This window comes from Engraulis encrasicolus, chromosome 3 (assembly GCF_034702125.1).
Source record: "Engraulis encrasicolus isolate BLACKSEA-1 chromosome 3, IST_EnEncr_1.0, whole genome shotgun sequence".
Taxonomy (NCBI): Eukaryota; Metazoa; Chordata; class Actinopteri; order Clupeiformes; family Engraulidae; genus Engraulis; species Engraulis encrasicolus.
In genome coordinates, this window is record NC_085859.1 from 30911766 (window position 1) to 30922477 (window position 10712).

The 10712-nt window shown below is 38.4% G+C and overlaps 2 protein-coding genes across 3 annotated transcripts; one reads left to right on the top strand and one right to left on the bottom strand.

Moving 5' to 3' along the window:
- Positions 1 to 315: 315 nt before the first annotated feature.
- imp4 (IMP U3 small nucleolar ribonucleoprotein 4) lies at positions 316 to 6450 on the bottom strand. The gene is made up of 9 exons (XM_063195188.1): positions 6357 to 6450; positions 4984 to 5092; positions 4622 to 4705; positions 4369 to 4478; positions 3526 to 3658; positions 3149 to 3303; positions 1959 to 2053; positions 1801 to 1874; positions 316 to 1052 (listed from the first exon to the last, which is right to left on the bottom strand). Exons 1-9 carry the CDS (start codon positions 6357 to 6359, stop codon positions 940 to 942), a joined length of 876 nt encoding a protein of 291 aa, XP_063051258.1. The 5' UTR covers positions 6360 to 6450; the 3' UTR covers positions 316 to 939.
- Positions 6451 to 8629: 2179 nt separating this feature from the next.
- si:ch211-102c2.4 (uncharacterized protein LOC568178 homolog) lies at positions 8630 to 10594 on the top strand. Of its 2 annotated transcripts, none has more exons than XM_063195191.1 (5): positions 8630 to 8706; positions 9087 to 9374; positions 9637 to 9732; positions 9856 to 9878; positions 10164 to 10594. In XM_063195191.1, the coding sequence occupies exons 1-5, from the start codon at positions 8658 to 8660 to the stop codon at positions 10254 to 10256; spliced, it is 549 nt and encodes a 182-aa protein (XP_063051261.1). In that variant the 5' UTR covers positions 8630 to 8657; the 3' UTR covers positions 10257 to 10594. The 2 variants fall into 2 exon arrangements, with proteins under 2 accessions (XP_063051261.1, XP_063051262.1); XM_063195192.1 differs by having other exon boundaries at positions 9637 to 9754; positions 10164 to 10249.
- The last annotated feature ends 118 nt before the right edge of the window (positions 10595 to 10712 follow it).

Sequence of the window (10712 nt, forward strand, 5' to 3'; positions counted from 1 at the left end):
GGCCCACAAGTAGTAGGCTGTCATCCAACAGCTTCAACAGCCTAGCCTTTGGGTTCCTTGGCTTAGGAGGGCACGAAAACAGCATACTACCGTTACAATGCATCTTAGGGTGGATTCCTGAATGCTATGGTGGGGTTATCGAACTTCACAGGGATTACTGACATTACTGCAGGCTAGTAATTTACTTCATCCATCTTCTAAAGACTCAAAGACAAGCACCTGCTCTTGATACCCCCATTAATTAGTCTAAATACAGAACCCAACCCACGTTAATCACAAGATGCCCTGACAAACAAAGTAAGAATGCAAAAACTATTTAATGTTTTGAATATTTATTTCAATGCAATACAAATAAACAGATGCATAAATGAAAAAGACGATACACCATTTCTAGAATGAACAAGTTGTCTTAGCTGGTGTTATAAGTTCCTACAAATCATACAAAGTTGTTAACAGTAGGTTCAAGTGGATTTAACAGGTTAGATCATTATGAAACTGCATCCTCACTGGCTTTGGTGGGTATAACCTCAAGGATATTCTTCAAATATCCTTTAGATCAGGGGTGGGGAACCTATGTCTTGATGCAGTTTTATCCGGCCACCGATATTGTTTTAATATTATGCAGCTTCACATGAAATAGGAGATATTTTGTAAAGAAATCTTAGAAAATACATTTGCAATACAATTAAGTTATAATATATTCAGGGGACCTAGAGCAGATGGGGTCTGTTTTACGGCCCTCGGATGAATTTGAAGTGGCCCCTCGAATGAAAAAGGCTCCCCACCTCTGCTTTAGTATATGAATGGCTGGAGAAAACTTGTTCTGAAATATTCCATCCCGTACAAGAGTTTATCCGCTGCATGATCTTTGAATGAATTGAATGTTGGGTCTGCTTCTTATTAAAAAAAGATCACAAGTCCATTGTTTCACACAGTCCATCACTCCACACTTAAAAACTTCCTTTTCTTGGCAGTGCGTACGTATGCGTGGTGACGCCATTCAACGTCTGCTGTACTCTCATTCTCCAAGGTGCCAAGCTTGATCATGTACACTGACAAAACAATACATCATAATAAGTTTAGACATTTGCCACATAGTTAGGGTGACCAGATTTTTGTAGTCTGAAACCGGTACACTTCGTGCGTGACTGAAGGACAACATTTGTGGGGCGGGTCTGGGGGTCCTCCCCCAGAAAAAAAAGTATTTTTAAGATGCAATTTCCTGCATTCTGATCAATTTTAGAGGGAGGAATGACAAATCGCAACTGACTCCTTCAGACTTTCTATACAAGCGCTGGCTGCCATTAATTGTGGCAGGTAAACATGTCATCTTTTCCATATATTTACCCTGATACATGTAGCGCAATGTAGCAGGTGGCCAAAACCGGGACATATTTGTGTCCCGACAGAGTTTGCTCGGGACCGGGGACACACAACTCCAAATCGGGACAGTCCCGGTTAAACCGGGACGTTTGGTCACCCTACACATAGTGTAATAAACAGTTTGGAAGTAGGCTGACTCATTAGCACTTCCGTCTTTCTTGGTTAATTAAAGTCAGTTAGGCCTATGGGGAGTAATCAGCTGACAGGAACGAAATTAACCGTTCCGGGAACAATATTTTTTTGTTCTAACCGGTTCGGGAACGTCAATTTATTGGTGGAACTCATAACCGGAAACGTTATAATTCCGTTTCTGTTCGGAACGGAACGTTTGGAAAAAAAATAACGGCTCAAAGCCCTGGTCAAAAGTAACATCAAACAAGTGAAGTAATATGGAGGCATGACTAAAATTAAACTTACACTTCATTTCAAACCTGGGTCCCACTTCTGACAACTCCACATTCTTGTGGTCCGTTTTTTTATATGTATGATGTCTGAAAGGAACAATATCAAGCTCTATAAATTTGCATCACCAGAACCTTTCAAAACTTTATGACATCACATCTTTGTGTCCTTACCTGAAGGAGATATAATCGTCATTGTTGGCAAAGGTTATGACACGCCGGCTGTCATCTTTTGGTACTGGAAACAGGTACTTCAGGATATTGGATACCTGAGGGGAAACATTCAGAAGGGCCATTTAAAGAGTCACTGTACCGTTTTTGGAAATAAGCTCATATTACACCTCCCATTGAGTTAAAGGAACAGTTCATCTTGTTTCAACAATAAAGTGTGTTCCTCTCTTAACTGAGATGAGTTCCTCCCAACCTGCCTCATATTCGGACGCAATCCCAGTCAGCAACTTTGGCGCATTGACATCTTCACTCCTAGTCCTCTCGAAAGAGATCAATGCGCCAAAGTCGAAGTGCTCAGAATGTGTTACTACGCCTTTCATTACAGTGCCATTTCTTTATCGAGAAAATTGCCACGTTTCATTTGGTGCAACTACTTTTGGATCAGTTAACTAGTCATGCAAGGGTGTTTAAATAGGGAGGGTGTATAAACATGTGGAAGAATTTGGCCACTTCTAACTCCAGGCACCCAATGCTCCCCAAGGCAAACTTGAGCCAAGCTAATGCTAACGAGTTTGTGCCGTAAGAGTTGCTCACTGTGGCCGCGTCCGAAAACGAGGCAGGTTGGGGCGAACTCATCTCAGGTAAGAGAAGAACATACTTCTTACTACTTCATACTAACCTTATTATTGAACTATGGTGGACTGTTCCTTTAAAAATATTGAGTTTTAGCTGAACCCATAGTATTCAATGTTAATTGCTAACTTAGAGGTGAAATTTGCGCCATACTCAAAGAACGACTGAAAGAATGGGAGAAAGGTTAAACTCAATCATGTAACTCAAGGGAAGGTGTAAAATAAGCTTATTGCCAAAAAATGGCAAAGTATCGCTTATTATTCCAATGTCATTTACATTCTCAATGACAATGGTCACACCACCTCCTATTCCTCTGAACACTGACGAGTTGGGAGTCCTCAATATTTGACAGACAAGCTTCTGTGCCCACAGCATGAACCAGTCTGAATCACTACACAGACATAACTGGGATGAATGTGGACATCCTTTTCTATTCCCCCAAACAGATGTAGGACTGTGACACCAGGAGACACTTCCTTGTCCAGTTGATGAGGGTAAATCTCACAGATTCAAGATTGATCCCAAAGCACAGGGATAATACAACCAAATAAATGTCTCACCCTTCTGCCAAGTCGAGAGGAGAAGTTGTGAAAGATGAGATGAGGGAAGGCCTCCGACATGGTGCCGATGTCTGGGACGTCGTGTCTCATGACCACATTGTACAACGTGAAGTACGCCGTGGGTCCAAATGGCAGGTGACATACCACTAATCCATCTGAAAAAAAAATATGGTAGATAAGAGCTGTATTTATAATTTATTAGAATAGAGCAGAATACCATTTATTGTCACTATTCACATGTACAATGTACACTACACATCTGCACAATGAGATTGAAAGCAAAGGTGCAGGCATTTAAAATCACACACACAGAGAAGAAAAGCTGCAGTCCTGACATGGTATTTCTTATCTTTATAAATATTTTCACCACAACTCACCTGGTTGACCTCTTGTCTCATGAAGTATAACGAGGTCAGTGACACTGTTGGCTTTGCAGGCGTGAACCAGGGCCTTCACCTCGTGGTTTCCTCTGTTCATGCGCTGGGCGCCAGGAAACAGAAGCTTCACTTCCTTTGGGCAAAAGAACATTTGAAAGAAAACGCATCAGATCAATTAATAGAATATACATCACCATCACACAATTACTAGTCTGGCTGTTGGAAAAGTTTGTAAGTTGTGGGTTTGTGAATGGAGGTGGAATTTAACAGGCAAGCATTGACTGCACAGGCCAGGAGCCCTGATTCCTATTGACCTGTTCATAGTATTCTTTCCGTTGGATCCAGCTTTTTCCAGATCTGGAACAACTGAGAATAAACTGATTGGCAAAACTCACTGACTTGAAAATTAAACTCACTTAGCACCACAAGGAATATGGACACACTGTAATTAAAAGGGACAATGTGCAGGGAATGGTCAAAAAAGGTACTGCAACTATGCTGCTCATTGAAACTGGGCTGCCTATTAGAAAATTTGATATTTACATGAAAGTTTACTAAGTAATAAACAAATATTTTGTAGTATGGCCCAAGTAATGTGATTTTTGCAGCTGAAAATGGCTATTCTTGGAAATTCAAAATGGCGGACCATGGAGAAGATCCCCCTTTTCATGTATGAAAAGTGCATTTTTTTCCAGTCATAATGAATACTTAGAATTTGATGCTGGTGGTAAGTATTCATGAAAAAGGTCACATTAGTGAATGGGCAGCATGAATTCTGGAAATAAACAACTAAAAATCTCACAGTGTCCCTTTAAGAATCTGTCTTTTAGACAAGAGACTCACTTTGGCAAACATCTTGAGCCTGGAGCTGGGGTCTCTGGATGTGGTAACCATGACCTTGGGGTCCTCCACGCCAGCCCACTTGTACTCATCATCCATGTGTGAACTGACACCTGATGACATCAAGATAAACCACAGTTATGGGAACTGGAAGTTGCAGTTAGCAGTTGAACTGCAGCTACAGTATAACAGTTAAATTACATTTTTATGTAGTTAACATTTATTCTTACATTTAACATAAGCCTGTTCTGCTTACCTTCAGCACCTTCGTCGTCATATTCCAACAACTTTTGTAACTCCAAGGCATCCTTACGCACTTCAGTTGGGATTAGTTTATTGTCTGTCCAATGGAAGGAAAAGATAAAGGAAAAAATGAGCAATAATGTAACCTAGAATTGATTATTAAAAATGTGTGCACATCACTGATCAGGAATAATTAAAACTACAGTGGAGCTTCAAGAGAATTAGTCTGCGACCAACCTTAAAAAAAAAACACACACCAATGCAATGACCTATTGCACTCAAAGTGTCAACTTGAAGACATTCTTGAAGCACATTGAATGGTAACTAGTTGACAAGTCAAGATTAACTGCACAATAGCACATGAGATGTGTTTACCATCAAGAGAAGTTTTCAGCTTCTGTTTTTTCTCCTCAATGGTCCGTAGTCTGTCCTCTTGTGCCTTCCTATAAAGGTATTCTCTCCGCAACCTCACCTCTCTTCGCAACTAAAACGACAAAAGTATATAGTATACAAAAGCAATACAAAAAGCACCATGTATTGTTTACACAATACATTCATAAAACGTGGACAACAGTGACTATAAACTGGGACTATATGGGTAGGCCTACTGCATATCATCATACATCCGTATTATTATAGATAGTAGTACAGTAGTGTTGTATTAGGCGCACTGACTTGTATATCATTGATTAGGAGTGATCTTACTGTATCATTGATTAGGAGTGATCCCTGACGTATGGGAGTGATATATCTATAGAGAATCAGTGCAAGATAGATCGACCAGAGACTCCTAGAATCTCTGGAGCGCAGAGGTGGAAAGAGTACAAAAAATGTGTACTCAAGTAAAAGTATCTTTACTTTGCCTAAATTCTACTCAAGTACAAGTAAAAGTACCTATCTATTAATCCACTCAAGTAAAAGTTAAAAAGTACTTCACTTAAAATGTAACTTGAGTAAAAGTATTTAGTTACTTTTAATTAGCTTTCCTCTCGAGAATGTCATGTTTATTTTTCTTGAATATCGTCCTCCATAACCTCTATCTCTTGCTTGGCACCAGCCATCATCCAATACATTGATACAAGATAGTAAAATAGTGGAAATGCTGTGTGCCATCCTGCACAATCTTTCATTTATGGCGGATTGTGGCATTATTGTGCATGGCATTTTGTCTCTCAGTCAATTTTTTTTACTCAGTACTCAGGCCAGGTTCCAGTGTAATTGAGTAAAGTACTTGGGTCAAAATGTACTCAAGTACAAGTAAAAGTATTAATTTAAAAAAATACTTAAAAAGTACAAAGTATTCATAAAAGCTACTCAAGTACAATATTGAGTAAAAGTATTTAGTTACTTTTCCACCCCTGCTGGAGCTACAGTAACTTCCCAGGCATCGACAGTAACAAACAGAGCCATCGTGTAACTCACATCAGAGCAATCCCTAAATAACAATGATCTGCAGCAACTTATTTGCTCTAAGTACAATACATTACATTTTAAGTCTAACTACAAAATTGCAATAGCAAAGCTAGTATTATTTGTACAGCAAGTAAATGAAACATAAACACATTGGGGGACGACCATAGAACTGGACAACTTCAGCTAACTAGCAGGCTAGCCAACAGGCTAGACCTGGATGATGTGTTGGGGAGATAAATGTATAACACATGCCATTACACATTTTAAAGCCGTGTCTGCAACGGAATAAACAACCCGTGTCAAATTAAAAATGAGATGCTAAAAGGGAAACTTACCATTTTGGCGTAAACGACAGCACTATCTCTCTTTCACATGTGCATCATAGGCGCATCGAATCACTAAGAACGACTCTCATTGGCCCACCGCAACAACCAATGAAATCCCGTTATCAATACTTGTACCTTGTTGAAAGCGTGTTAAAATAAGAGTCTCTCAACTAGTCAAAAGAACATGGCCTATTTTATTCACTGTATTCTGGTAAATGTTTTTCAATTAAAACTAAATTGTGCCGCTTTGCACAAAATCTGTATTTTCTTCATTTTCCTTACAGGTACGTCATGTAAATTTAGTACTTTAATCCAAATGTGTGCTGGCTGCCCATACATAAATGTGATTTCATATAGGCCAGCCTACTAGGTAGGCCTATTAGGCAAGTGGTTTTCAAAGTGGGGGCCTGGGACCCCAGGAGGGCTGTGAGGGGGTGCTTGGGGGGCCACGACTGGTTGGCAGTAAAAGTATTTCACAGTAAAGTGAATAATTTAATAAACTGAATCACTTACGCAAGCCAAAATAAACCAAAAATAAGATAAACAATAACCTCAACAGCATTATAAGCTATTGCATTTGTGAACATCACTACCATTACCATTATTATATATGTTATATATCCCAGACTATGGATGTGAAAGGAGATGCACAGAAAAATAGAGTGGCACGGACATGCAGGGCGGCTTTGGCCGGAATCTAATGGTGAGGTTCAAAGGGGGCCATGTCATGATAAAGTTTGGGAACCCCTGAACTAGCCTATTATATGGTATAACACTCATATACAGTACAGGCCAAAAGTATGGACTCACCTTCTCATTTATGCATTCTCTTTATTTTCGTGGATTTTCATTGTGTATTTTCATGCAGGGCATAAAAACTGTGCATGAACACATTGAGAATTGCGTGCTTACCAAAAAATATAATTCTACCGTAGCTGTTGTCCAACAGCAATGACAGCTGTCTATCCACCTGATGTCGACACGGCATAACTGATGGCCCCACACATTTCAATAAGCTTATTTTTGTCTATTTTCAACTAAAAAGGCCCGGGCAGTCATGTCAATCCTAATTGAACTTTTAAGTCCTCCAATAACTCACTAGAATTGTGGAACTGTGATTTTGAGACCTAAAACCTAGTTTTAAACACTTGCCAAGCATTTTACAGACATTTTCTTGATATGATATTGAGTCACAGCCAGTTACTTGGAGAGGTCAAACCTGTGTTGGAGGGAATCTGTGGCAGGGTTTTACACTTTTACTTTTACTTTTTGTATCACTATTTCACCTAGATAACCAGCTATGCTGACCAAGTGACCCATTATCAGATCAAGAATATCTGTCTTGTATTGCTTGTATAAATTAAAATTGACTCGAATGACTGGGTATTTTTACTTGAAAATAGACAGAAAAATAAGCATGTTGAAACATGATGTGGGGCCCTCAGTTTTGCTGTGTTGACGTCACTGTTTGGCATTTTTTTTTATATTTTTTAAATAATCGTTTTTATTTTTTTTAAATATATTTTCATTTTTTTGTTAAGCAAAATATTATACATGTGTTCATGCACAGCAATAATGCCCTCTCTGAAAATGTATTATGTTCTATAAAAAGCCATAAAAATAAAGATAATTAATTAAATGAGGAGGTGAGTCCATACTTTTGGCCTGTACTGTATGTTAAAATATTATATGAATTTTAACACTGTTAATGTTTTTTTTATCCTGCATTGTTATTATACCCATCTTTCATGTATGAAAATTGTAGGCCTACATTTCCAAACCATAAGATATGTGTAGCAGACTACATTTTCATGATATTCATTCATTTCTTGAAATCGATGACATGTGTAGTAAGCAGCATACATTTTCGAAATAACTTACAATTAAAATTACACACTGGAGTTTCAAGACACAACTTAGGCTACATTATTGAACTTCAGCGGCTCTTCGAAAAGAAATGCGCCCAACTAGATGAAATTGCAGGACTTTGGCCAATAGTGTTTAGGTTAACACCTACTACTTATGTTGCTTTACTTTCAGGGTGATATGTGTGCTTAGTTAAGTAAAACTAAAATGAACTGCAGTATATGTATTAAAGGTAATCTACATTTTAATCTATATATGTGTGATGTTTTCCCCCTCAACAACACAGCGGTCTTATCATTTTACTAAATATCAATACCATGGTGGCTTTACATGAGATGATGAGCTAAAAAAAAAGGCTGAGTATCTTCAAGCCATTTCCTGTTAAGTTGACTTCCTACATTAATGAAGCCATTTCAAGCATCATTTACTTCCCATGTGCGCTTCATGAGAATGTGGTGTCTTGTCCTCCTCATATACTTGGTCATGCACACAGGTAAACATTTATGGTATTTTATTTGTGTCTGTGATATTTACGTTCATGGTTAAGTGAGGGAGTTAAGTGAGAGTGAAAAAGGGTATAAAATATTTGTTTCTTTTTTTCCTTTTGGTAACACGACGTATATGATTTTTTTTTTTTTTAATATTGTAAAGACAAAACATGAAAAAAGTTTAACATGCAGTATATATATTTAGCCTATACTTGGTTTTATACACAACAGGAAATGTGTAAGGAAAAGTAACTGAAATATTTCTATACGCTGTTACTGCACTGCATGCTCTCTTCTGCAAAGCACAGATATGGGAATCCATCAAGCACAATGACACCTCATCATGACTGCATTTCAGAACATCTTTTTTTGTCATATTTCTCAGATAGGTGCATCTCAGACGTGAGTGAAGCCGTACTCTGCAAGTTTGATCCCGAGTATGCAGACTTGCAAAGGGTCTGGTGCAAACAGGACTCTGAGGACTGCTGTACGGGCTACGCCTTTGGTGAGAGCATCACGGCCCTGTACAATGGAAGCGTGGAGGTCAACAACACGGCCAATGCCTTCACCATTACTGTGCACAATCTGACTGAAGGCAATGGGATGTACTGGTGTGGCTTGATGTTCAGCAATGAAACAATCATGAAATTGGCGGAGAAATACTTCTCAGCAGGTGAGATGTATTTTTTTTTCTCTGCTGTATTACTGGGTAATATTACAATATTTTGCAACCTGTTTGCTATTGGACTTAAGTTTTTTTAATGACATACCTATCTTGTAAAATATTTTAAATTAATTGCTTGACTTCAGTTCAAATAAATGTTTTGGCATAACCTGTGCTTAATAATCATTATACAAAACAGTTTGAAAGATATATCTTGACTTTTTTTTTAACCATGAGGTGAACCAATTTTTCTTCAAATGCCTCTTGACAGACCCTTCACTGTTTGAGCAAGTCTGGAGCATTTTGCGCCTGGTGCTATTTGCCGTGCTTGTACTAGCATTTGTCAGTACTTACATGCTTACCCGTGGTATGTACAGATCTACGCAAATGTACGTAGACAACACTGTTATTGCTCTAATACCAATTAATACCAGTTGACCAGTTGACACAAATTTAAATATATTTCAAATATACTGTCTTTTCCCCTCAGTTGCAGATCCAAACAAGAAAAAGGTACGGGAGTTGACTCTTCTTTATTATTTACTGTACACAGGAATTGATGCAGTGTTCATTTAACACAGAGGTGGGGAACCTTTTTTATTTGAGGGGCCTCTTCAAACTTTATTAAGTCCCCCAAGGACCGTACTATGAACACAGCTCAGTATTTCCCCCTGCACTTTAGTCTATACTGAAGGCTTTACAAAGAGACCCCAACTTCACTAGGTCCCCTGAAAATATAACTTAATTGTATTGCTTGTCTATTTTGAACCCTTCATCTGTACCCTGCTGTTCCTACAGGTGACTGATGACGGATATGAGAACGTTGCATTGCATGGCCACAGGAGAAGAGGCCGACAGGCTAGTAGTGACAACACAGTCACTGAAGAGTAGCTGCAAAATCCTCTCTGTGGTTTTCAAATCTACTTCCTGTGTGACAATTTTTGTTCACAGTAATGAGCACCAGTTTCTGTCGTGTTAAAAGTAGCCATTTTAAGTTGTTCATTTTCAAAATGTTAGCTGCCCATCCACAAATGTGATCTTTTCACGAATATTTACTGAATAATAAACTTGCTAGCCTGACCTAAGACTGTAGTCAAATATGCCTATGACTGGTACTTCAAAAAGGCGGACAAGGAGAAGATCCTCCTGTATACGTATGAAAAGTGTGCATTTCCTAGTCATAATGAATATTTATACAAATTGACAGTGGTAGTAAATATTCACAAAAATTACAATATCTGTAAATGGGCAGCATACAATCTGGAAATAATCTATTAGAAATTACACACTCTACCTTGAAGAAATGATTAATATGTAGAATTATACACTGCATATGTATCTATCCAC